Here is a 24,336-nt window from a genome sequence, read left to right as displayed (position 1 = left end):
AAACATTGTTTCGAACCAGTGCTCCACAATCGTGACTGTTAATCAATGTTTTAAATAAATTATACATGTTGGATTTTTTTTCACTTCAGATTCTTTGATGTAGTAAGCTTAGAACAAGCTTTTAACTACAATCAGAGGCTCATCATAAGTGCATGTTAGTGGTTAGTAGACAAAAAATACAACCTCCCACATGCACAATATAAAACAAAATAATTACGAACAAATTTACAAGTTATAAAATTATAAGTACAAAAAATCCAACATGTATAATTTATTTAAAACATTGATTAACAGTCACGATTGTGGAGCACTGGTTCGAAACAATGTTTTTAAACCCATTTTTGTCAAATAAAAGTCTAAGGATGAATGGTTCAAGTTAAAAAGTTTACTCATGCGACTAAGAGGCTCATTAATACCATAGTTTGTTCTATGAAAGTCGATATGCAAAGGTTCAAATCTTCGTAGGAGGTGAGATCCACCCGGATAATTTATACCAATACAAGCTAATAGATCAGGGGCGTCAATTTGGGAATTAATAAGCTGATGAAGAAAGATTAAATCATTATTTACACGTCTCTGTGCTAAAGTTTGTATCTGAAGAAGTTGAATGCGATGTTCATAAGGTGGCAAGTTGAAAGATTCGGTCCAAGGAAGACCTTTTAGAGCGAAGCGTACAAAATTGTGTTGAATAGATTCGATTCGGTTTTTATGAACTTCATAAAAAGGACTCCATACTTGAGAAGCGTACTCAAGATGGGGTCGAACGTAGCAGTTGAACAAAGATAGAGTAACAAATGGATCATCAAATTCCTTTGCCCAACGTTTAATAAAACCAAGCATTGAGCTCGCTTTATTTACTATAAAATTGATGTGTTCAGTAAATCCTAAATTTGAACTAATTTGGACACCCAAGTCTTTGAAGCTAAATACTCGACATAGCTTATGATGCAAGATGTAGTAATCAAAAATATTAATGACTCGTTTTCTCGAGAATGTAATTGTTTGGCATTTAGCTGGGTTAAGTGAAAGGCCATTTTTACCACACCAAACATTAAAGCTGTTAATATCGCTTTGAAGAAGGATACGGTCATTGTCAGACTTAATTTCTTTAAAAATCTTCATATCATCAGCAAATATGAGAATATCACTTGAAGTTATGCACGAGATTACGTCGTTTATAGCTAAAATGAATAAAAATGGGCCTAGGTGACTTCCCTGAGGGACGCCAGAGTTGGCTATAAAAAGATCTGAAAGACAGTTTCTAAATTTGACCTGATAGGATCTTTGGTTAAGATAAGATTCTACCCAGGCAATAAAAATACGTGGAAAACCAAAAGCTTTTAATTTGAAGATTATTATTTTATGACTAAGTTGATCAAATGCCTTTGAAAAATCAGTGTAAACGCAGTCAACTTCATTACCTTTTTCTAATGCATTTGAACATTTATTTAAGAAGCTAAGAAGATTAGTTGTAGTAGATCTTTTTCTTACAAAGCCATGCTGCTTTTCACTTATCAGATGAATGCTAGACTATCACAAACAACTTGCTCAAAAACCTTTGGAATGCAGGATAGTTTCGAAATAGGCCTATAATTCTTTATATCTGTCTTATCACCCTTCTTGAAAACAGGAGTGAGGAATGACTTTTTCCAGATGTAGGGAAATTTTTTGTACTTATAATTTTATAACTTGTAAATTTGTTCGTAATTATTTTGTTTTATATTGTGCATGTGGGAGGTTGTATTTTTTGTCTACTAACCACTAACATGCTCTTATGATGAGCCTCTGATTGTAGTTAAAAGCTTGTTCTAAGCTTACTACATCAAAGAATCTGAAGTGAAAAAAATAAGTGGAATTGCTTCAAATTTTCAAATGGGAAGTCGATCAAAACAAAAAAAAATTAAAAATTTTGAATCAATCCAAACACCTTTCTTATGCTTGGAGATGGCACATTTTTCTATGGAGTTTGGGCCCAGTGTGTGCACTAATGAAATTAGTATCAAATGAAAGGTGATGATAAGCACATTACGTGGGTAAAATATTTTTCAAATTCGTTGGTGGGGTTTCGGAGATATTTAAGCTTGAAGTTTCGGATTTCAGCTATTTTTACAAACAATTAATCGCAGAATGCGTAATAATGGATGTACAAAAATAAAATATTGATAACAAATGAAAGGTATTTCTCTTGTCTATAAATCTGTATCAAAAATCTTTTTCTATGTTAAAAAAAAAAAAATATTTAGGTATATTAACTTCTCAAAAGGTGATTTTTAAGCTAGGGCTTTGGCACATCAAAATATACTAAAAATATTCAGTGGTTACATGTACTTTTTTTGTAATTATGACATATTTTAATGTGTTACTTTTTACTTCTACATATTAAAAAGTTCTATAAATCATACAAAAACCTTATATTTATCAAAATACACAAAAACGCGCTGAAATATGCCTACTAACTAAGTATTTTGTTTATACCCGTATACAGTGTTTTTTTTGTACCCGAATGCATACATATATATGATGAAAAAAATCTAGGAAATTTCAAAACCAAGTTATGGCAATGGTGCAGTGGATGTAGTACTTGACTGCTAACCTGAAGGTTGTGGGTTTAAGCCCTACCTCAGGCAGCATTCTTTTCTTAATCCCCCAGCTTGGAAGCCACCCGTGGGACTATATGAGATATTAATCATCTTATTCTCAATTCACTGTACCAACAAAAATTCTTTCCTATCTTTCTATTCCTTCTAACTATGGCCGTGCAATTGCATTTAAAAGACCTTAGGTCTTACAGGCATATAGTAAAATTATAAAAAAAAAAAAAACTAAAACATGTGGTAGACCTTTGACGATTTAAAGTCTCTGCATTTTGAAATACGAATTTTTGAAAACACCTACTTTTTTAGGGGTATTTTTATTTATTTATTTTTTTTAAATGATTTTTGACTAAATAAAGGGAATACAAGTTTTTTGACCGTTTTTAACCGTTTTTTATTTTTATCTTTTTTTCTTTAACAGATAAATGAATGAAATTTATACTGTAGATAGATAATTGGCAGGACTATACTTCAATCAATTTCGTATTCATAATTTTGAAATAACGGTAAAATAAAGTTCTTTTTTTAACACGTTATATCTTTTGATCTAGAATAAAAATTTGATTTAACTTTATTGAGAATGCGGATAATAAAACCTTTTATTTAATATATCATTCATAACGGTACATTTACTACAAGCTACACAATTTTAAATTGAAAAACTTCTAAAATATCACAAAACACCTGTGGAAATCTGTTGTCGATGACCAGCCACCAGTGTAGGAATAGGAAGTACTGTAATCTCAGTTTGAAATTTCAACATGGTTGGCTTTAAAATTTTTTATTTTTTTTGTAGACATCGTACAGATAAGATTAATAAAGCTGAAATAATTAGCTTCCAGGTAATATATGGATGTATAATCATTTTTATCAAAACACAAAACCAACTTTTATGGATCAAAACTGGGTTCCATGGTTTTTCAAATAGTTTCTATGGCCAGAACTAAACGAAATGGAACCACACTGCAGCCACCAGCTTTTATACAAAATACAAAACGAATTGTCAAAATTGGTTCCCTCAGTCCAAAGTTGTGAGGTAACAAACATAAAAAAAATATAAAAAACAAAATACGGATGATTTGAATACCTCCTCCGTTTTGGAAGTCGGTAAAAATTATTATAGGTTGTCTTCTAAAAAAATCGACATTAAGGAAATGGAAGAAAACAAAGTTTGATTTTCTTGCTTTTTTTGATGAAATTTGATTGGGTTCAAAAAATTCGAGCTAATTTTGTAGCGAACTGGTTAAAACAAAAATACCATCGAGTTTTAGGTAAAAGTGAAAATAATAAAAACTCGTATGTACCAAAAAATTCAAGAAAAAACATCAGAAAACAAGGTTTTTTTATACAAAAACAAAACAAAAACTAAATTTCGTTCAAGATTTCGTTGTGCTATTTTTGTATGGAAAATATGCGTGCGTTGCGTCAATCAATCCGTTGAAGTTGAAGGATGGGACAGAAAGGGGTGACCCATAGAATACGTTGCATGACGGATTACTTTTTGACAGCTCACTTCAAATTCTAAGGTGTGTTCGATATTTTATCGCTGAATGTGCACTTATAACGTTCTGATGCAAAAAATTGTCAACTATTATCGTTGCTCTATAATTAAAAACAATTTTAATAACAAACTTTATTATGAATTTATGAATTGTTGGTTAACTGTGGCATTGTAAAACTGAACTATAAATAGAATAGAATAGATATATCATTAAATATTACTTTTATTACAATGTCTTCACAAATGAACAATGAAAGTTCACAATTCATAAAATCGGAGAAGAAAAGAACACAGTTCTTAGTTCTGAAATTCGAGAAAATCGAACTGATCTATTGTTGACAACCAATGTCAAATGATACGACGGATGAAAAAGTAGAAAGTTGGGCTACTTCTTCCCTCAAATCCGTCGGACTCCTTCCGATCCGTCGCCGTACAGTTAAGTATAGAGACTCATTTTTTAGCGGTTCAACTCGCATGTGGAATGCTTTACCTGGCTCTGTCTTTCCTCCGCATTACAATCTACAAAGGTTTAAAGTCAATGTACATCGGTGTCTCCTACTTAATCCTCTCCTCTTTTCCTAAAAGCTCGCACTGTGTTTTTATAACATTTTAAGGGTATTCATAACCCCTTGATGTGCGCGTTAATTATAAAAAAAAAAAAAAAAAAAAAAAAAAAAAACGGATTCTATGGGTTGGGCCCTTTACACCAAAAAACCAAACAAAATATAAAATTCTGTCCTAGATTTTCTAAATACGATTACATATTTGAGAAATGAGTTCACATTGATTGCTTGTGCTAGTACCCGTCCTGCGAAAAATAATAATGAAATACCCTCGAATTGTATAATATTTCAGTCGTGCTGTCAATGAACGAAAATACTTATTTATATTATGTACACAGAAATAATTTGTTGACCTCGTAGTCAATTACATATTTGCCCCGATAGTATACCATTAAATTGGTATTAATTTGATATAACCAAAAGTTTATAATAACTTCGTATGGGAAACCAAAGTGTTTTATGGTGTCAGCTATTGAAATTAATTTGACAACACACTATGTAGGTATGTATAGACACTTTAATCTTTTATTGATTGTTATATTTCAAACATAAAATAAGCCAATTAAAAATACTTTTGCAATTTAATGAATTCTTTATTAGCTAATAGGGCACTATATTTTTGCCGTGTGAACAACACTATTGTAAGTTAATTAAGTTGAAATTTTTCTATATTTAAATATTAATTGGCTATTTGAGATGCATTATTGTCTGTTGACACAAAAAAAAAAAAAAACTCGAATCAATTGATTAGTATGAATATATTCTTAAATTTATTGTAGGAAGGTTTTTAGCTCGGGGTTATATTGTTTTCCAGGTATCTTGTATTTGATTACATAAAAAGCGGTTGGAAGAGTACCAAGATAAACTATACAAAAATCAAAAGGTGTTAAAATGAATTAACTTCATCTGTTTATATTTATGAACCGTATATATATTATACTTAATTTTAATTAAATATAACATTTGTTTAAAAAAAAATATATCTATTTAAATGGTATCAATCCTTAAAATAAGCTATTAAATTTCTTTTACAGCAAAGATTTTTAGATTTTAAATTTGTATTGCCCTTATTTGAGATAGTTTCCGAAGGAAGAGAAATCTTGCTTAGTATTCATGTTAACTTACTTATGAGGAGTGAGAGTGGGAAATAAGTTCACTTTAAGTAAGACATCGATACCTTCCCGTAAGAATGTATCACAACAAAAACATTACTGTTAAAAAAAGAGCCAAGTTCTCCTATGTTGAAATTATGCTAGCACAAAAAGTACTGAAATGTAAAAGTGTACAAAGTTCTAAAGCTTGGCTTTAAATTTGTATAAATAAAATTTTGGTTGTTCCCTTGGCAATTTAACTTTAAATTACCGATTTTTAAAGTTATTTGAAAAATTGCCAAGTAAACAACCAAAATTTTACAGCAAGGTTTTGCTGTAGAAATTAAAACCTCTATAATTGATGAAAATTCAGATAAAATGGGCGGTTACCACGCCCCTTGTCTAAAATTCTCAAATTTTAAATTTTTTCTTTTGTAATAACTACCAGATCTACCATTTTACCAAGTTTCAAGATTCTACGATAATCAGAAGTGCTCTAAAATATTTGATGTAAATTAAGCGAAAATGGGCGGTTACCACGCCCCCTGGCGAAAATTCTCAAATTTTAAATTTTTTCCTTTGTATAAACTACCAGCTCTATCATTCTACTAAATTTCAAGATTCTACGATAGTGAGAAGTGCTCTATAATAATTGATGAAAACTCGGCGAAAATGGGCGGTTACCACGCCCCCTGAATTGAAAATCTCAAATTTTCGATTTTTTCCTTTGTATACACCACAAGTCCTATCACCATATAAAATTTCAAGTTTCTACGATAGCGGGAAGTTCTCCATAATTTTGATGATCTGTCAGTGAGTCAGTGAGTCAATGAGTCAGTTACGGTTTTCGCGATTTTTGAAGTCCTATATCTCAGAAACTACTCATCGTAAGAACCTGAAATTTTGTGAGGAATTTGGGTTCGGCCAGCTCAACAAATGTAGCGAGTTTGAAATGTCTGGCATATTTGGTGTGGAAGTTAAAGGGGGGTCGAAAATGGCCTGAGTTGTTTCCTGTAAATAAGGGTGTAGTGCCAAAGTTGCTAGAGAACTTGGCTGGGCACTACCGTGCCCCTTGATTAAGCGACTTTTTTTTCGAAAAAGTCTTTTTTATGTGGAAATATACTCTACTTAACAAAGTTGCTGCACTCATTTTGAAGGAATAAGTAACAATTAGAATAAATTTAAGAAGTTCAAAATAAATTAAGTTGAGTTTATATAAGTAGATTGAATTTAATCCAGAAGTTGAAATGCGAAGCGGAAAAAAAATTTGCCCACGAAGTTTTTTTAAAAGATGTTCTCGGTTTTTTGTTTTTTTTGTGGACCATTTTTTGTTTTTTTAATTTCACAATAGAGCTCAATTTCATAATACTACTTTGGTCATTTAATTTTCACTTGATTATACACATACCTATTGTTACATTTGGTGGTTTTCCAAAAAGAAATGGAAAAACCACGAATTTTAATTTTTATATTCTCTAAATAATACCTGATGCTTAAAAAAATGTGAAATCTGGGGGGTCATTCCGTAATTTTGAAAACGATAATCGAATCGATGATAATCGTTTTACAGTTTGAGAATCTTTAAAGCTATTTTAAGTCAGTTCTGATTCAATATTTCCTAAATAGTTTATATAAACAAAAGTTTTCTTACCCTGAGAAGTCGTATTAGTCTAGGTGATTTAGTAGTTGTCTCTTACTCGGGTGTCCGAGGTTCGAATCCAGAAATTGAAATTGTTTTTTTTTTTTGTATTTTCTCAATAATCGTCAATAAATAAACGATAGCTAAATAGGTCTCGTTTTTGGAGAATTTATTCGTTTTTGGATGCAATATTTGATTTTTTTTAAAGTGTTTATTGATTTATTCCAATCACCGATTAATTTGCAAACTCCACAACCAAAAAAACATTAATGATTAATTTCTACAAATAATAACCATAATGTTAGAGTAAATTATTTAAATATGTGTAACATATGTATGTAAGTTTTGACTTTTGGGTCATTCAAAAAATTCATATTGATCCAGCTATAGCAAAATTTTTCGACGTTAAACGCACTAATTTTGGAAAATGAAAATTTTCAAAAATTATATAGGTACGATACGATTAAGAAGGCAATTTAGAGACAAATCAAATCCTTTGTCTCTTCCAACGCATATGTAAGTGTACATGGCCATTTTGATAATAATTCTCACAGATTTTTTCAAATCTTTCGCCTATCCAAAGAAGCGTTCGTTTTAGTATAAGAAACTTTTAATTTAAACAAGGGCCGCGCGCCGTTCAACATGTGTACATTCCGCCTATATCTTGTATTAAAAAACGAATAGTTTTTCGATGCACATATTAAAATAATTAACTCTAACATTATGGTTATTTGTAGAAATTAATCATTAATGTTTTTTTTTGGTTGTGGAGTTTGCAAATTAATCGGTGATTGGAATAAATCAATAAACACTTTAAAAAAAATCAAATATTGCATCCAAAAACGAATAAATTCTCCAAAAACGAGACCTATTTAGCTATCGTTTATTTATTGACGATTATTGAGAAAATACAAAAAAAAAAAACAATTTCAATTTCTGGATTCGAACCTCGGACACCCGAGTAAGAGGCAACTACTAAATCACCTAGACTAATACGACTTCTCAGGGTAAGAAAACTTTTGTTTATATAAACTATTTAGGAAATATTGAATCAGAATTGACTTAAAATAGCTTTAAAGATTCTCAAACTGTAAAACGATTATCATCGATTCGATTATCGTTTTCAAAATTACGGAATGACCCCCCTGAATATCTTGTTGGATTTTAATTAAATTTTTTGATAGATGATTTTTTAATAATACCTGCAAATTTTCAAACATGAAATTTTATCGCACGGGTTTAAACTGAATTGATAATTTTTAAATAAACTTTGCTTGTCCTAAGAAAACAATCTAAATGCTAACGTAACTGGCTCTGATTGAACCTTTAAACTGTGGTTTAGTGCATTATTTTTTGTTTATTTAAAAGTAAGATTTATACAAAAATTTGTGCTTACCAGTAGCGGATATACAATGTGATTTGGGCGCCCGTTGACACCCGCATAATCCAGGATGATGTTCACGTTGTTTTTCGTTCTTCGACGATGGAAAACACATTGAAGGACTTGTCGGATTCTTGACGCTACCAACGAATGTAGTCAATTGAATAGGCGGTGGAGGTTTCTTGTTCATAATCTGAACCTTTTCACGGGCACAATGACTGCTTTACGTTTCCACGGTATATCCAGTTCACCATTAAACTCTTTTGGCATAGAATCGCTCACCATACGTGAAATTGAATTTCCCTTTTAATCAATTCTGATGCCACGTAACGTAACACACCCTACTAAGCATAACGGGTTGGATTTTGTATCATCCTTTTGACTTTCTAATTTCCTATAACATTACCATTCACGCATTCATAGGACCTAAACCAGCTCCAAGCACAAAAATATGCTAAGTAGGGGGGGGAGTCTTTACCAAAAGTTCCTCGTAAGCAAAATTTGATATTTAATCTTTGTCTCGATTTTTTTTCCGCCACTTCCTCTTCAATGCGTTTCACAGCCGTTACAAATTGATTGCAATTTCACTCGCTCGCTTTCATTTCGATTTGGATTTAAAATTTCTTACATCGCGATAAATAATAATTTGTAATTTCCATTCGACATTCGCCGACCATAATTGAATTCGCATTCACACTATACAACTCGACCGTCTATTCGTCTGCTGCTGTAATGCGGAAATGTGCTGTTTGAAGCATCCGATGGAAATTACAGGAAACACTGAAAATGAAAAATAATAGCAAAAGAGAGTATGAGTGGATGAGAGATACATGTTTATTGAATTTTAAAATAGAAAATGTTTTCAGTTTTATATTTTATTTTTATTGATAAAATTGATATTTATTTTGGTCTGTGAAAATAATACAAAATGTTTTTTGAACTTGGTTTAATGCTCTACGTAACGTTACGTAAAACTTTTATTTTATGTCGATTTTGATGTATAAATAAAATAACTTACTTTATTCGAACTGGAAAGTTTTATATTGGTTGGTTTATATTAGAAAACCCTCCAGCAACCATTTTGGCAATGCGGATAGTCAGTTCAGTCATGCACGTATCCATGTAGAAATCACAGAAGGGGAAATACATAATTGATATGTTTGCGTCAAAAAAATCAAATGCAACATAAAATCCACACAGATTCGCTAAAAAGTTTTCATTTTTGGAAGCTGAACCTTTTGAAAAATAATTAAGGATTACTACAGTACAACGCACACAAATGTAAGAAGTACAGACACTTAACAGCACTGGCGACTGAAACCATTGTCTGAGACAGCACAAAACATTAACACAAGAGACAGACAGATAGAAACTAAGAAAGAACCCATTACATGGAGCTACGTGGCACAGAACACGAGACATAGTAGAAAATTCTCTATGTTATCGCTCAGTTGGATTCAAGTAAACTGGCGATCAAAAAAAACTTCTGAGCCGACCCTTGGACTCGAACCCACGACGCGTCGCGCCACAGGCTCTTCAGTCACCCACCTATTCCTCTATGCCATTGCCACCTGCGGATTTAACATTAGCCCTGTTCCATTGGGAGGTGGCAAAGTACTACTATTAGTTTACTAGCGATTTTCAATGAAACGCACTTTCAACGAATTCAATACAAATCATTTCTACTCGGGAAAAAGAGCATGAGTAGATGATAGTACTAGATTAACCAAAACATCTACTAGTATTAAACTACCACTTCCAATGGAACAGGGCTATTGCTTTATGTGTATTCTCATTCACTTTCTATGGTTTCATAAAGCGAAACAAAAAATTGTTGTGTTGATTGTGTTTTCAACTATTAAATTGTTTTCATTTTAAATTGTATTGTAATTTGAATTTAATTTCTGTTTATTCATAATTCACAAGACCAACAAATTTAAAAGTTTAAAATATGTAAATATTGATATTGTAATCAGTGAACTTCAAAATCCTTCCGTTTAAGGTAAGCAGTAATGGGCACTTTACCATTTAACAGAACAACGGAAAGAAACTTTTCGCTCAGCTTAGAGACTCGCTTCCGTTTGCTTTGGGCTATTTTGATTGAGCCTTTAAGAAGGAAATGAAACACTAGCAGCTTTTTAGCTTCTACTTAAAATTTAGAATTTGTTCACTCCACATCCCACCCAAACAAAATCCTAGACACGGGTGTGATAAAAAGAAGTATAAACTGCAAAATACAGTATTTTTTTCTTCTTCTAAACGTTTTGTACACAAGACTAGGACACAACTCTCTCACATGGAGTAGCAAACCAAACCAACAGGATAATGTGTTATATGAAACTTTAATCAAAATAACGGATAAGGAATCCTTGCATTAAAAATTCAATATAAAATGTGGGGCGATTGCTGTTGTGTAAAGTATCATGATGCCGTACCAAACTAGAATATCAATTGAATGGGGTTAGATGCACTATATGTGTTTGTAGATATGTGTATATGCCAGGGACTTGGCTTCAATCCTGGAGGGTCCTGTGAAACTCCTGCTACAATTCTAGCCCCAATGACACGTAAGATATCGTATTTCGTTCCAACTCGGAAGGAGGAGAAGTACTGACTACAAATCTTAAGCAAATGCGGTAAACATTCAGTACCTACAACCCAGAACGTGTGAGCCATATTGATAAGGACAAAGAGTCCTGAAAAGAAAAACAAACAAAAAACACAACACACCCTCAAAAAGGTACCAACAAAAAAAAATGAAGAAACGAAATCTAAACCTCAATTCAATCGAAGGGATCTGTTTCAATTTATGCGTTCTTTCGAAAAAATTTAAACTTGTGTGCATAAGAAAGTAGTAAAGTATTACCTGTGCGGCAACCCACCATGGGACTTGGGACAATCCCAAGAATACACGACGACGACGAAGGTGAAGATGACGAGGGCGTTACTATTGAATTCATTTTGGGATATCTAATCAGATAAACATTTCACATTTAACTTGAATTTAGATAAGCAAAATCCCGCAGCATGTCCCAAACGGCCAAAGGTGGGCCTGCTGGCTGGGCAGTCACTCGTATGTTCGAAACCTTATAGCTTTCTTCTAATTGAAATGTAAACTGTGTCGGAAGTTGATTGAATTTCTGCCTCCTGAAAGAACAGACAGATGAGAAGGATATCCTGATACCCCAACTGTTTGAATAAAAGGCTAGTCGTATTCCTATTTTTCTTAAGTGCTAAGTAAAGTATAGTAGCAAAACTCAAGTGTTATGGCATTGTGAATAAAAGGAGGCACATCCTATGAATCAGAATTGTTTGAATACCAAAAATAGAATAATCGAAAAAAAAAATGGGTAATATAAATGCCTTAAAAGCATCATCGTCATCATTCGAAGGCCGAAATGTCAGAATATTGTCTATCAGTGTCTATGTCAGTTTCCATTCTCACTAAATACTTATGCAAAATGCTTAACAGCAATTCAATACCTTATATAGATAAATTCACATGTATTAGTAGGTAAATGAGTGGCACAAAATTTTCAAATTTTCAAGGGGGAAAGTTGAAGTACTCAAAAAGTTCAAGTATTTGATGAATGAGTTTGACTTTTTTTTGTTAAGCAACCAGCACAAAGCACATTTTAGATACCAAACCTTGAGGGTGGGTATTTCGAAGAAACACATTTTATATTCACGTAAAAAATAAAGATTAATAAAATGATTGGGAGCGGGAAAAAGTTTAACAAGTGGAAGCGGAAAGAAAACTCTTCAAAGAAACTGGGGCCAAATGCATTAGACTTTGGTGACATCTTTGATTGTTTAATTTTGAAAACTTTTTTACCGAGTCCATTGTTGGGTTAACATTTGTTATATAAGTATGAATATTTTGTCGCTCTTGTTTTTTTTTGATAATAAACCCATGAACAAGTTGGAAATTTCTGTCTTCAAACATATGGTTAGGAGAGAAGGGGTTTAGGAAAACTACGAGTTCAATTTTATTTTTGAATAAAAAATATTAGGTATAAAATGTTTGTATTCTTGCGTGTGCAAATATGTTCATAATACAAATGTTGAAAGCGTCTATACATCATATTTATGGGTTTACAAACATTGTACCTTTTATATTATGTATTTTTAAAGTTGTTTAAGAAATGAAAAAAAAAAACGATTTTCAAATGGAAAATACATTTTTAAAATATTAATATTTTTATTCTGTATTCAATTTTTTTTTGTTTAAATATGTTTAGTCGTATATATAAGAAAGTCAGATATGAAGAATACGGTTCAAAGTCAGGCACCGTTAATAATGCTTCAAAAAATATAATTTTTTTTTTAAATACCTACAACCTTGTGCTTGTATGCGAAAGAAAAAGAAAATTTAATCAAAACTGTTGTCTTCAACAGTTTTGATTAAATTTTTTTTTGATAAAAATAATTTTGTGTCCTTTTGTGCTTAGGCTGTTGCGGGATAAAACAAAGGACCTCATTTATTTCTGTTGAATTGTTAAATGAAGATAATTGCTACAATACATTTAAAAGTTTATTCTTTATTGCACAGTAAAAAGATTTATTATAAGAAATAAACTGAAACTATCACCATTGATTAAATACAAAATATTTTTGTGGTTAATCGGCTCTCGTCTGGCATTTATAGGTTATACAAGTAAGTTTGAATAACAAAAATGTAAATATTTTTAAATGTTGGTACTTTGAGCTTTATATCCTAAGTATGAAAATAAAATGTTCTTTGGTTTAGTATGTAGAAAATAAAATATTCCTATTCTGCTACAATCGTAAATTAAAAGTATTTATAGTGTATAAGGTACTTTTGAATGCGAAATAATAAATTTCATAACTCATGTATTGTATTGTAATTCATTTCACCTTGAAATTTGCGGAAGAATCCTGTGAAACTTTCAAGATAGAAACAGCAACAATTAAATAGAATTTGAAGAACACAAGTCAATTTTACCTGGAATCTATTGAATTCAACCCATTACATGACAAATATGTAGTTTTATACCATTGTTAATAATTTTATCTTTCATCTGGGAATTTAATGCCTGGTATAGTTACCAGTTTTTATAGGCAATAAGTCTGAAACATTTTAAGCAGTGAAAATACACGGTTAAAAATTCTGGAGTATTTTTTAATATTTTTTGGGTTACATATAGGTCTACACCAGAAATGTATTAAAATTTAATACATGACAAATATTAAAATTTTTTAGTTAATACAAAATGTATTAAAATATAATATAGCTGTATTAAAACAGAATACATTAGAATTTAATACAAAATGTATTAAATTTCAAGTATAACATATTAAAATTTAATCTTTTTATATTAATTCCTAATAAGAATTATTTTATTTAAGTCAATACAAAAATATTTCAATTCAATACCAAATGTATTTAAAGTTAATAATATATGTATTCTTTGCTGACGATGGAGCCATCATAAGTGAAGACCCGATATCCCTGCAACGAGCACTTGATGTATGGGTGGATGTTCTAGAAGGTAGTGGGTACCGCATAAGCGCGAAAAAGACAGAATACCTATGCTGCCCATTTTCTGATCCACACAGGCCTATTCCTGACATTTATTTGAATGGTGTAGTGCTTCCCAAGTGTGAAAAGTTTTAAATATCTGGGGTCTATGATAAATAACGAAGGTACTTGTGATGACGATATCAATCATCTCGTAAGCGTAGGGTGGATGAAGTGGCGGGAAAATTCTGCTATCTTCTGTGATCGAAAAATGCCCCCTAAGCTGAAAGGAAGGCTCTACACCGCAGTTGTGCGTCCAGCACTCACATACGGTTCACAATGTTGGACAATGTACAAAAAGTATGAGAGTAAGTTAACGGCAGCTGAGATGAAGATGCTTCGCATGACAGCAGGAGTAACAAAGCTTGATAGAATTAAAAGTACGAAGATCCGAGGAAGCCTTCATGTTAAAAAATACCATCTCCCAAAAAATTGAACACGACCGACTCAGTTGGTATTGCCATGTTCAAAGGAGAGATCCTGAGAACCCCGTCAAAAAAGCAATATCATATAACGTTCCAACACGAAATAAAAAGAAAGGTAGGCCTAAAAACTCCTGGTACAAGCAAATGCAAAAACACCAGCATTCAGTTGGCCTCAGAAACGGAACAATACAAAACCGGGAGGCTTGCCGCCGATTTCTGAGGTCAACCCGGCGAACCCCACAGGCGGATCACTAGTGTGAAGCAGTAACGTGGGAAGGTTATGATCCCCTCGACATCGAGATCATAACAGCGCCGAGAAAAAGGAAGAAGAAGAAGAATATATGTATTCTTTTTATAAATTCATTACTGAAAATAAATATCATAAATAATATATTAAATAATATATTAAAGGTGATATTATTTTATCTGTTTCACAAACTGTGGCATGTAAAATCTTACTGCCGATCAAAATTCATCTGCAATGTTTGCATTTTGCTTCGAAAAAACACAAAGCGCCTTCAAATTAATACAAATTTACAGTTTTTGATTTAATTTTTTTTTTAGAAAAGGTGCCTCAAACAATGGATTTTTCTTTTTTTAAATGGCTGCTGGCGTCCACACTACACATAAAAAGGTAATATATTCCGAATTGACATTGGTCGCCAAATTGTCAAAACATGGAAAAAATCAATTCGTCGACCAATGTCAGCTACCGTAATTATTTTAATTACCGACGAAAAACGCACAAAAATCAAAAAACACGCACACCACAATTTTTTTAAAAATTATTCACCATTTTCCGCGAAGAAACAAGAAGAAAATTTGTTTATTTTTAATTTATAATTTTTTCAAATGACATTTTTTAAATTAAAACAAAAAAAAACTCCTGTTAACTGCGATTGAAATATAAAAATTAAAGGAAGACCTGACACGTGTACTGTGGCTGCTGACGTTTGATTAAATTTTAATATTCTCGTATTACAATGAAATACTTTTTATATTAGTTTTTAATAAATTTGTATTCTATTTTAATACAATTATATTAAAATGTAATACAAAAATATTAAAATCTAATACAGTGGTATTAATATTCAATACAAGATTAGAATTTAACCCACGGAGGTTATTTTCTAATAATTTTTGTATTACAAATAATAAACTTAATACATAATTATTGAAATTTAATACAAAAAAGATTAAAAATAGTTTTAATATTTTGGAAGTATTAAAATGTAATATTTTTTGCATTGAAAATTGCTTTAATACAAGAGCTGTATTTAAAAATACTCCAGAATTTTTAACCGTGTAGTATCTTTTAATTTTACCCATTTTACTCAATATTTTACGAGTGTTATTAAATAAAAAGGTATTGTGTAACAAAATTTCAAAATCTTAAAATAAAAAAACCAATTCAAAAATATTTCGTTGTGCGGTCCTTACTCGTTCAATCGATTCGGTTTCAATATTTATTATAATAACTTTATTCCTTATAGTTTTACTTCAAAACACAAACATGTAAGTCTGTCGGCTTGTATCGGCGCCGATTTTGAAAAAAAACGCACAAATAAACTTTACTTTATAAAAAAAATTGATCAATGCAGTTAAGGCTGGGTGGACCGCAACATAAACGGCTCAACGTTTATAAATTGGTGGATAACTTTCACATTTGTAAAGATAATTGAATGAAATAAATTTTAATTAGAGATGTTTGAGAAAATTCCAATTTTTATCTCATCGGCTGTTTTGGTCGTAATGGTGTTTTAATGAAACAACAATTTCAATAGTTTCCCGACGTTTCGATGGTGATTGCCATCCTCTTCAGGGGATCTTTTATTTACAAAATATATAAATTGAACAATTATAAACATTGGAACAAATATGGTGAAACAAAGTGATTGAACTTACAATTTTTAACAATTATTTGAATTTAGGTAAACATAGCAAAAATAGCATACATTTAGTTGAATAGGTTAAACTGTAAACATATTTAAATTTTATAATATTATTTGATATTATTTAAATTGAATTTAATAAAATTACTTTTTTAAAAATTTATTTGTTTTATTTAATTTACGCTTCGAAATGAAGCTTAGTCCGGCTTTTTCCCTTTCACAAGTGAGCAGTCAACGGATGAAATGTTTTGGGTATCTTGCTTGCGGTTCATGTTGTTTTTGTTGTTAATTATATGGAGCGTTTCCAAAGTGTACCGCTTCGAAGTATGTCTTCCCTTCCCGTCAAAATCTGGTTTATGTCCGCGTTCGACACTGTGACACGCTAGTGCTGTCTTGCCGGTGCTTTTTTGGTTGATGTCTGATTTGTGGTTGGAGATTCGTTGACGAATAAGTTGTTTTGTGGTGCCGACGTAACATTGGTTGCAATTTTCTTCTGCGTTGCCCAGACAGTTTATTTTGTAAACGACATCAGTGCAGTTATCCTTCTCTGTTTTTGTTTTCATGTTACTAAAAAGTGATGCCAGGGTTTTTGTGGATTTATACGCTAAAGATACGGATTCAACCTTCTTCTTTACAATTTCTTTAAAATTTTCGGATAACTTGGGGACGTACACTATACTCCTATAAACACATCTTTCTCTTTCCATGCCGCTATCGATAGGAGCTTTGTATTTTTTTCATATTATGAGGCTCCGTATGATGTTAATTGGATAGCCATTGTCCAAAAGAATTTGAGTAACTTTTTTCTCATTGGCGGAGTGGAATTCCCGGTCACTCAACGCAAAAACTTTATGAACTAGATTCGAGGCTGTGTATATGAGTATATGTTTCGCTTGATTGGATCTGTAATTAACGAGTCTTCCCGATGCCGTGTCTTTTTGATACCAGTCGAAAGAGAGGCGGTATTCTACTCGAGCAATCTTGACATCTCAAAATGTTATAGCTTTGTTTGTTTCTTTTGCGACCGTAAACTGAATTTTTTCGTGATAATCATTCAGAGATCGTAGAATGTTATCAACTTCCCCTATTTTTGTAATGGCAAAAATGTCGTCAACGTACTTTACTATCCACTTCGGTTTGTTTTCGCCTTTAATTTTTTCATCTAAAAGATTGTCCAAAACTAGGTCAGCAATAGTTGGAGAAAGTGGATTGCCCATTGGCATTCCATGAACTTGTTTATATAAACTATCTTTGTATTGTAGGTAATTGTTTTCTTTTAAACAGAAATCTAACATTTCCAGAAATTTGGCTTGGCTCATTTTGGTGTTTTTACAAATTATATCCCATTTTTTCTTTATAATTGTAGTCGCAAGTTGTACTGGAACATTAGTAAATAGGGAAACGACGTCGTATGAGACTAAAACCTCGTTTGGTTCAATACTCAAATTTTTAGTTTTTTCTTTAAATTCAAAAGAATTTTTAACTGAGTATACCGAATCTTTCGTCACTCACTGTAATATTTTTCCCAAATATTTTGCAAGCTAATAGCAAGGTACTCTCATCGCTATCTATCGATAGCGGCATGGAAAGAGAAAGATGTGTTTATAGGAGTATAGTGTACGTCCCCAAGTTATCCGAAAATTTTAAAGAAATTGTAAAGAAGAAGGTTGAATCCGTATCTTTAGCGTATAAATCCACAAAAACCCTGGCATCACTTTTTAGTAACATGAAAACAAAAACAGAGAAGGATAATCGCACTGATGTCGTTTACAAAATAAACTGTCTGGGCAACGCAGAAGAAAATTGCAACCAATGTTACGTCGGCACCACAAAACAACTTCTTCGTCAACGAATCTCCAACCAAAAATCAGACATCAACCAAAAAAGCACCGGCAAGACAGCACTAGCGTGTCACAGTGTCGAACGCGGACATAAACCAGATTTTGACGGGAAGGGAAGACATACTTCGAAGCGGTACACTTTGGAAACGCTCCATATAATTAACAACAAAAACAACATGAACCGCAAGCAAGATACCCAAAACATTTCATCCGTTGACTACTCACTTGTGAAAGGGAAAAAGCCGGAATAAGCTTCATTTCGAAGTGTAAATTAAATAAAACAAATAAATTTTTAAAAAGTAATTTTATTAAATTCAATTTAAATAATATCAAATAATATTATAAAATTTAAATATGTTTACAGTTTAACCTATTCAACTAAATGTATGTTATTTTTGCTATGTTTACCTAAATTCAAATAATTGTTAAAAATTGTAAGTTCAATCACTTTGTTTCACCATATTTGTTCCAATGTTTATAATTGTTCAATTTATATATTTTGTAAATAAAAGATCCCCTGAAGAGGATGGCAATCACCATCGAAACATCGGGAAACTAATGAAATTGTTGTTTCATTAAATAACCATTACGACCAAAACAGCCGATGAGATACAAATTGGAATTTTCTCAAACATCTTTAAATAAGCAATCACTTGGTCAAATAACTCATCGAAATAAATTTTATTATTTAGTTAATAAACAAGGCTTAAAATATTCGACCTTATAATTTCTAAATTTGAGCAATTGTTATTTAGAGAGTAGAAAAAACGATAATTTTGGAGGTTATAGTACGACCTATTTGTTTTGTGTGTGGAGTAACTAAAGCTCAAAAATTGGCAATATTAGGGAACCCGGCCGAACAGCTTAGATTTTGATGATCTTTTTTTTCAAACGTCGGTAATTAAAAATACTTTAAAGTCTATAGATAAAAAATTGCTGGTGTTTCCGTTTTGATTTTTTTAAATTTAATTGAAGATTTTTGTGAACAAAAACAAATTTTTTTTTAAATTTTTTCTTAAATTTCATAAATTAATTGATGCCAAAAGATTGTCTAATAAATTCAAGGAAAAAAAAATATATGGGAGTGAGGGACAATCTTCCATAGTTCAAGCGATAGATTCAATTTTCTTATTAATTGACTTCAAACACAAAAAAAAATATTTGAACACAACGGCAATACCTACAATATTCAAATATACATTTTTTAAAAGCTAGAAGCTTAGTCATATATGTTAAATTAAAATTAAGTTAATTGAATGAACGGCTTTTGAAAGAATGGTAATTGAACTCAGATTTTTGAAAAAAAAAATTATTGAAAAAATTTTAACATTTCGTTTTTTAAACTTGGTCGTAATATAAAATGCATTTATTTTCAAATTTTTTTGGCCGCATTTATTATGATTTCAAATTATAAAAGGAAATGTCAATATGTATTACGGTTTATGAAAAAATTTAAAAAGTATTTCATTTTCGAAGAACTTTTTTTAATAAAAGTTTTGAAAAAAAATTTAACTTATTTTTTTTTTAAAGTTCAACATCTAAACATAAAATTATTTTTTTATTCATTTAATAACCCTTACTGTTGAAAGTTAAATAGCAAAAATTTAGAGTTCCTATTTACCACAGTCTTTGAGAAAATTAATTATTTCAATGCAAAAATTCAGTTAAAAAAAAAAAACATTGAAATTGAAGTAATTTTTCATTTTTTTTTTTTCAAAAGTGTGATATATTTTACATTTTTTGCTTCGAAATTCAACTGATTATATTTATGGCCAAACATTTTTTTTAAATAAATTCATATTTTATTAGAAAAAGTTTGGAAAAAAGTCATTTTAAATTTTTCTAATAACATTTTTTTTTAATTCTGAGTTTGAGGACCATTTTTTCAAAAAGTCTTGATTAAATTTAGTGGATTTAAATTTAAGAGATAAGAATGAGCTTCTGGCTTTTTAAAAATGTATTTTAAAATATTGTAGGTGTTGCCGTTGTTTTCAAAATATTTTTTTTTGTGTTTGAGGTCAGAATGTTAGAAAATTGCATTTATCGCTTAAACGATGAAAGATTGTCCCTTACTGCCTGTTATATATTTTCCTTAAATTACCTAGAGAATCTTTTGCTATCATTTGTTTTATGAAATTTAATCAAAAAAAATGGTTTTGTTAAAAAAAAAATTAATTTTAATTTTAAAAAACAATACGGCAACACCGGCAATTTTTAATCTATAGACTTTAAAGTATTTTTAATTACCTACGTTTGAAAAAAAAAAATCGTCAAAATCAGAGCTGTTCGGCCGGGTTCCCTAATAATTTGCTTTAGTTACTCTACTATTAGCCAGACTAAAAATTTTATTTTTTTTAAATTCTATTTTGGATTGAGATTGAATCAAACTAAGGAGTAAAGTTATTTTGAAAAACTATAACTTTTTTTTTATCGAAAAAAAAAATAAATAAATCGGAACTGATGCTTTTTTTAAATAAAAAGTAATAAGAAGCCAGCAATATTAAAATTTATTTCATTCAATATCTTAACAAATGTGAAAGTTGTAACGGTATAAGACCATTCCCACCAGTAATAGTGAGAATATAGTCAACCCTTCCATCCTGTAAGTACAGATCTTACACAAAACCATAGATGGAAGGGTGTCCAGTAAGCAGGGCCAGGTCAGGCATGTTTAAAGTGCTTTGCTTAGCTCGCCGGTTGTGGGGTGGGTTCTTTTTGACCCGCCTACCTGGACTACCGCATATAATATCATGCCTGGTTGAAGAAAATTAGTAAGAAAAGCAAGAAAAAAAGTAAAAATTGAAATAAACTAGGACAGAACAAATAAGAGTACTACAGACAGACAACATGGACTAGTAAAATTAAGCTACTTTACATTAAATTATATTTAAACGATATGAGGAAGTGAATGAAGAACCTTTAAACTGATCAACCTACTTGTCCTTACAATGCACGGGCACCATTGGTGGAATTGGCACCCTTGAGCATTCCCTCCCTCTGCCTAACTCATTTCTGAGAAGGCTCCTTGGCTGCCGCGTGCTCAGATTTGTGCGACAGCCCCTAATACAAGGCCTTAGCCTCACCTGCGGATACTCAAATGTCAAAATGGACCCTCATGTCCCATCTACCATCAGCCACCCTTCATGAAATTTACAAATTCATTTTAGTTTTGTTCCAATACCGAAATAAAAACATATAAACGTTCATTTCATTATCGAACAATTTAATTTTTATTGATTGGGAATGTCAATTTACGTTTCTTAAAATTGTTTGGCTTATAAAATTATGATTTTTGTTAAAAATTATTACATGGTTTCTATTATTATGAAAATTAGTATTGATATGGAAGATATGTGTAAGTTTACTTGAAAATCACTCAATATTGTATTTAAGCAACAAAAAAAAATTAGTAATATAAATAACAAATAGCAAGAATAATCTCATACCTGAATCCAATTTCTTTGTGCGCACAATTGTTAGGATCTTATATGTGATTACCTGTATTATAGAATTGAATTTATGAAATTAACAAGTTCACACACCGAGTGAATTCCCGCACAATCCAACAAATATAAACCCAAATTTTTAGATTATTATTAAAAATGTAAAATTAAGAAACGATACAAATAGATAAAAGAACAGATATTAAAGAACAATATTAAAGAAAAAAAAAAAATTTGAATAGCACTAAAGAAACAAATACTATATTAAGGATTAATTAAAACAAAACATATAGGAGCAAACAAAATTAGAGTTAGATTTAATTAAGGAACATGAATATAAATTATTAACACAGATAAAAGATTATAAAACTGGATTAGGAATAGGATGGACTTAATAAAATAAAATTTAACACCAGGAATCAAAAAAAGTTGAAAGGATCTTGAAAATCAATTTTCCTCTTGAAATCGGATGTTCCCTTTGTATATATAGTTCATATGATAATATAATTCGATATTTGGAATTTTTAGTATAATTTTATTATATGCGTTTTCAAACAGCCAAACAGAAATCACTATATTTTAGTATTTGTGGAAATAATATCAGGTTCAGGAATATCAGCACTGCTTAGTGCTCCTGTTTCCTTATCGTTTCCTTTTGGAGAATAATAGTTTTTATTATTCTTTTCTTTTATTAAAAAAAGTTTAGCGAAGGAAAAACGAAACGTTTAATCCACGTTTTTTCGTTATTTTTCAAAATGCACACTTTTTCTTTTGGCCAAAGATATTATAAAAGACAAATTTAAACTTTCAAAAACTTTTCTAGTTTTACTTTAGGCCAGGGATATGCAAAAACAAATTTAACCAAGAATCTATTCTCGAACTTTCTAAATTTTAAATATTTTCTTTTATTATTTTTATAAAAGTTCTTTCCTGTTTGAATTTCACCACTTGAATGCCTTGAAAATTTGAAATTTTTCAGAATTTTTATTCAAAATTCCATAGCAACAAAATAGTTTGTTTGCTGTGCTACTCGATTTATTTTAAAATCGAGTAGCTGAGTGAAAAAAAAAACTAAGTTGTTTTTTTGGAGCCAATAATTTTTTTTTTTTCTTTGGTTTTAGGAAGCGACCCCACAAAACATTTAATTTTGAAGAATGTCAGCGTTCGAAAAATGAAATGGAAAAAGAGCTGGTAATTGAAGTAGACGTTATTTTCGGATGTCTTTAGCATGAAATACTCCCAAGATGTTGCCGACTAAATCTTCCAACTCGTAAAGACTATTTCCACGAACTGACTTTACAATTGCCTTTACAAACTTTGGACAAAGCTTGGCATTAACACGTTTGAACACAATATCACCCACTTTGAATTGCACATCTTTACTACGGGTGTTGTACGTGTTTTCGTATACTTTATGTGCACGTTCAAGGGAGTCCTTTAAGTGGTTGTGAATCATATTCTTCCTTGACGACTTTGGCAACAATGAAAACTCAGGATTATTTACGGATTGGAGTGATCTCAGCAGTTTGTAGTCAGAGCCGTGTTCTACCTTGCATTGTCCAAACAATGCTTCATAAGGGGACATGTCTATGGCTGAGTGTACCGTTTGTTGCGAGGCAAGAGGAGCGGAGGAGGTTTAGGTAGGTCGGTAAGGTAGGAAATAGGATGAGGTAGGAAATTAGAAAAGGAAGTGTTTGGAAAGGAAGGAATGCTAAGTTCCGGAGGACGTGGCCTGCTTGCGATGCACGGCATAAGCTCGCCGGATGGGGGGGATCTTGCCCCCGAAACTTAACCTCACCTGCAAACAAAAACATAGATCAGGCCGAGAACAAAAATCGAAAAAAAACCGTTTTTGAAAGATGTGACAGCAGACGGACTATCATCATCTCAAGGGCACTGCGGATGTTGGTGCAGTGTGGCCTATTCCCTCCCAACCATGGAAATCCGCGGCCATGTTTGGATTCCCCCAATATGGTGGATGATCGGTTTCAGATCATATCATCTTCACTGAAACTCCGCTACCGTGGCACCCCTGAAAATTTTCTTCAAAAAGTCATGTTCCACTTTTGGAACAAGGAAACAATCTCATGTCAATTCTCTTTAGGCGTTTGAAGTTTATTTATTCAAGTTATTGGACACTCTGGATCTAGATTAATTTTTAACTCTTTCAATTTACAATTAAGGTACATTATATTTTAAAAGTGAAACGTTAAACCAAACAAAAAGTAAACAATTAGAAAAAAAATTAAACAAATTATAATATAAAAACAAGATAAAGTCTTAAATAGTGATTAGAAAACTCTTCCCAAAAAGAAAATGTCGAAAATTACAAACAAAAAAATGGAGCACCCCTTAAGGGCCCTTTCATACCACTAACAGTCAAAACGAAACAAAAAAATGGCAAAAATTCTTCCTACCCCTAGA

At 31.3% G+C, this 24,336-nt stretch overlaps 1 protein-coding gene across 2 annotated transcripts in view; it reads right to left on the bottom strand.

The window, feature by feature from the left end:
* LOC129919673 (potassium channel subfamily K member 18-like) overlaps positions 1-24,336 on the bottom strand; it is a 119,466-nt gene that overhangs the window by 29,337 nt on the left and 65,793 nt on the right. For both annotated transcript variants that reach the window (XM_056000639.1, XM_056000638.1), the window contains exon 2: positions 8,785-9,549. In XM_056000639.1, coding sequence (XP_055856614.1) covers positions 8,785-8,959 — 175 coding nt within the window. In that variant the 5' untranslated portion in view covers positions 8,960-9,549. The remainder of the gene's footprint in view (positions 1-8,784; positions 9,550-24,336) is intronic.

The sequence above is a fragment of the Episyrphus balteatus genome, chromosome 4 (assembly GCF_945859705.1).
Source record: "Episyrphus balteatus chromosome 4, idEpiBalt1.1, whole genome shotgun sequence".
Lineage (NCBI taxonomy): Eukaryota > Metazoa > Arthropoda > Insecta > Diptera > Syrphidae > Episyrphus > Episyrphus balteatus.
The sequence above is the reverse complement of the archived record's forward strand: the minus strand, read 5'-3'. Positions and strand labels throughout refer to the sequence as shown.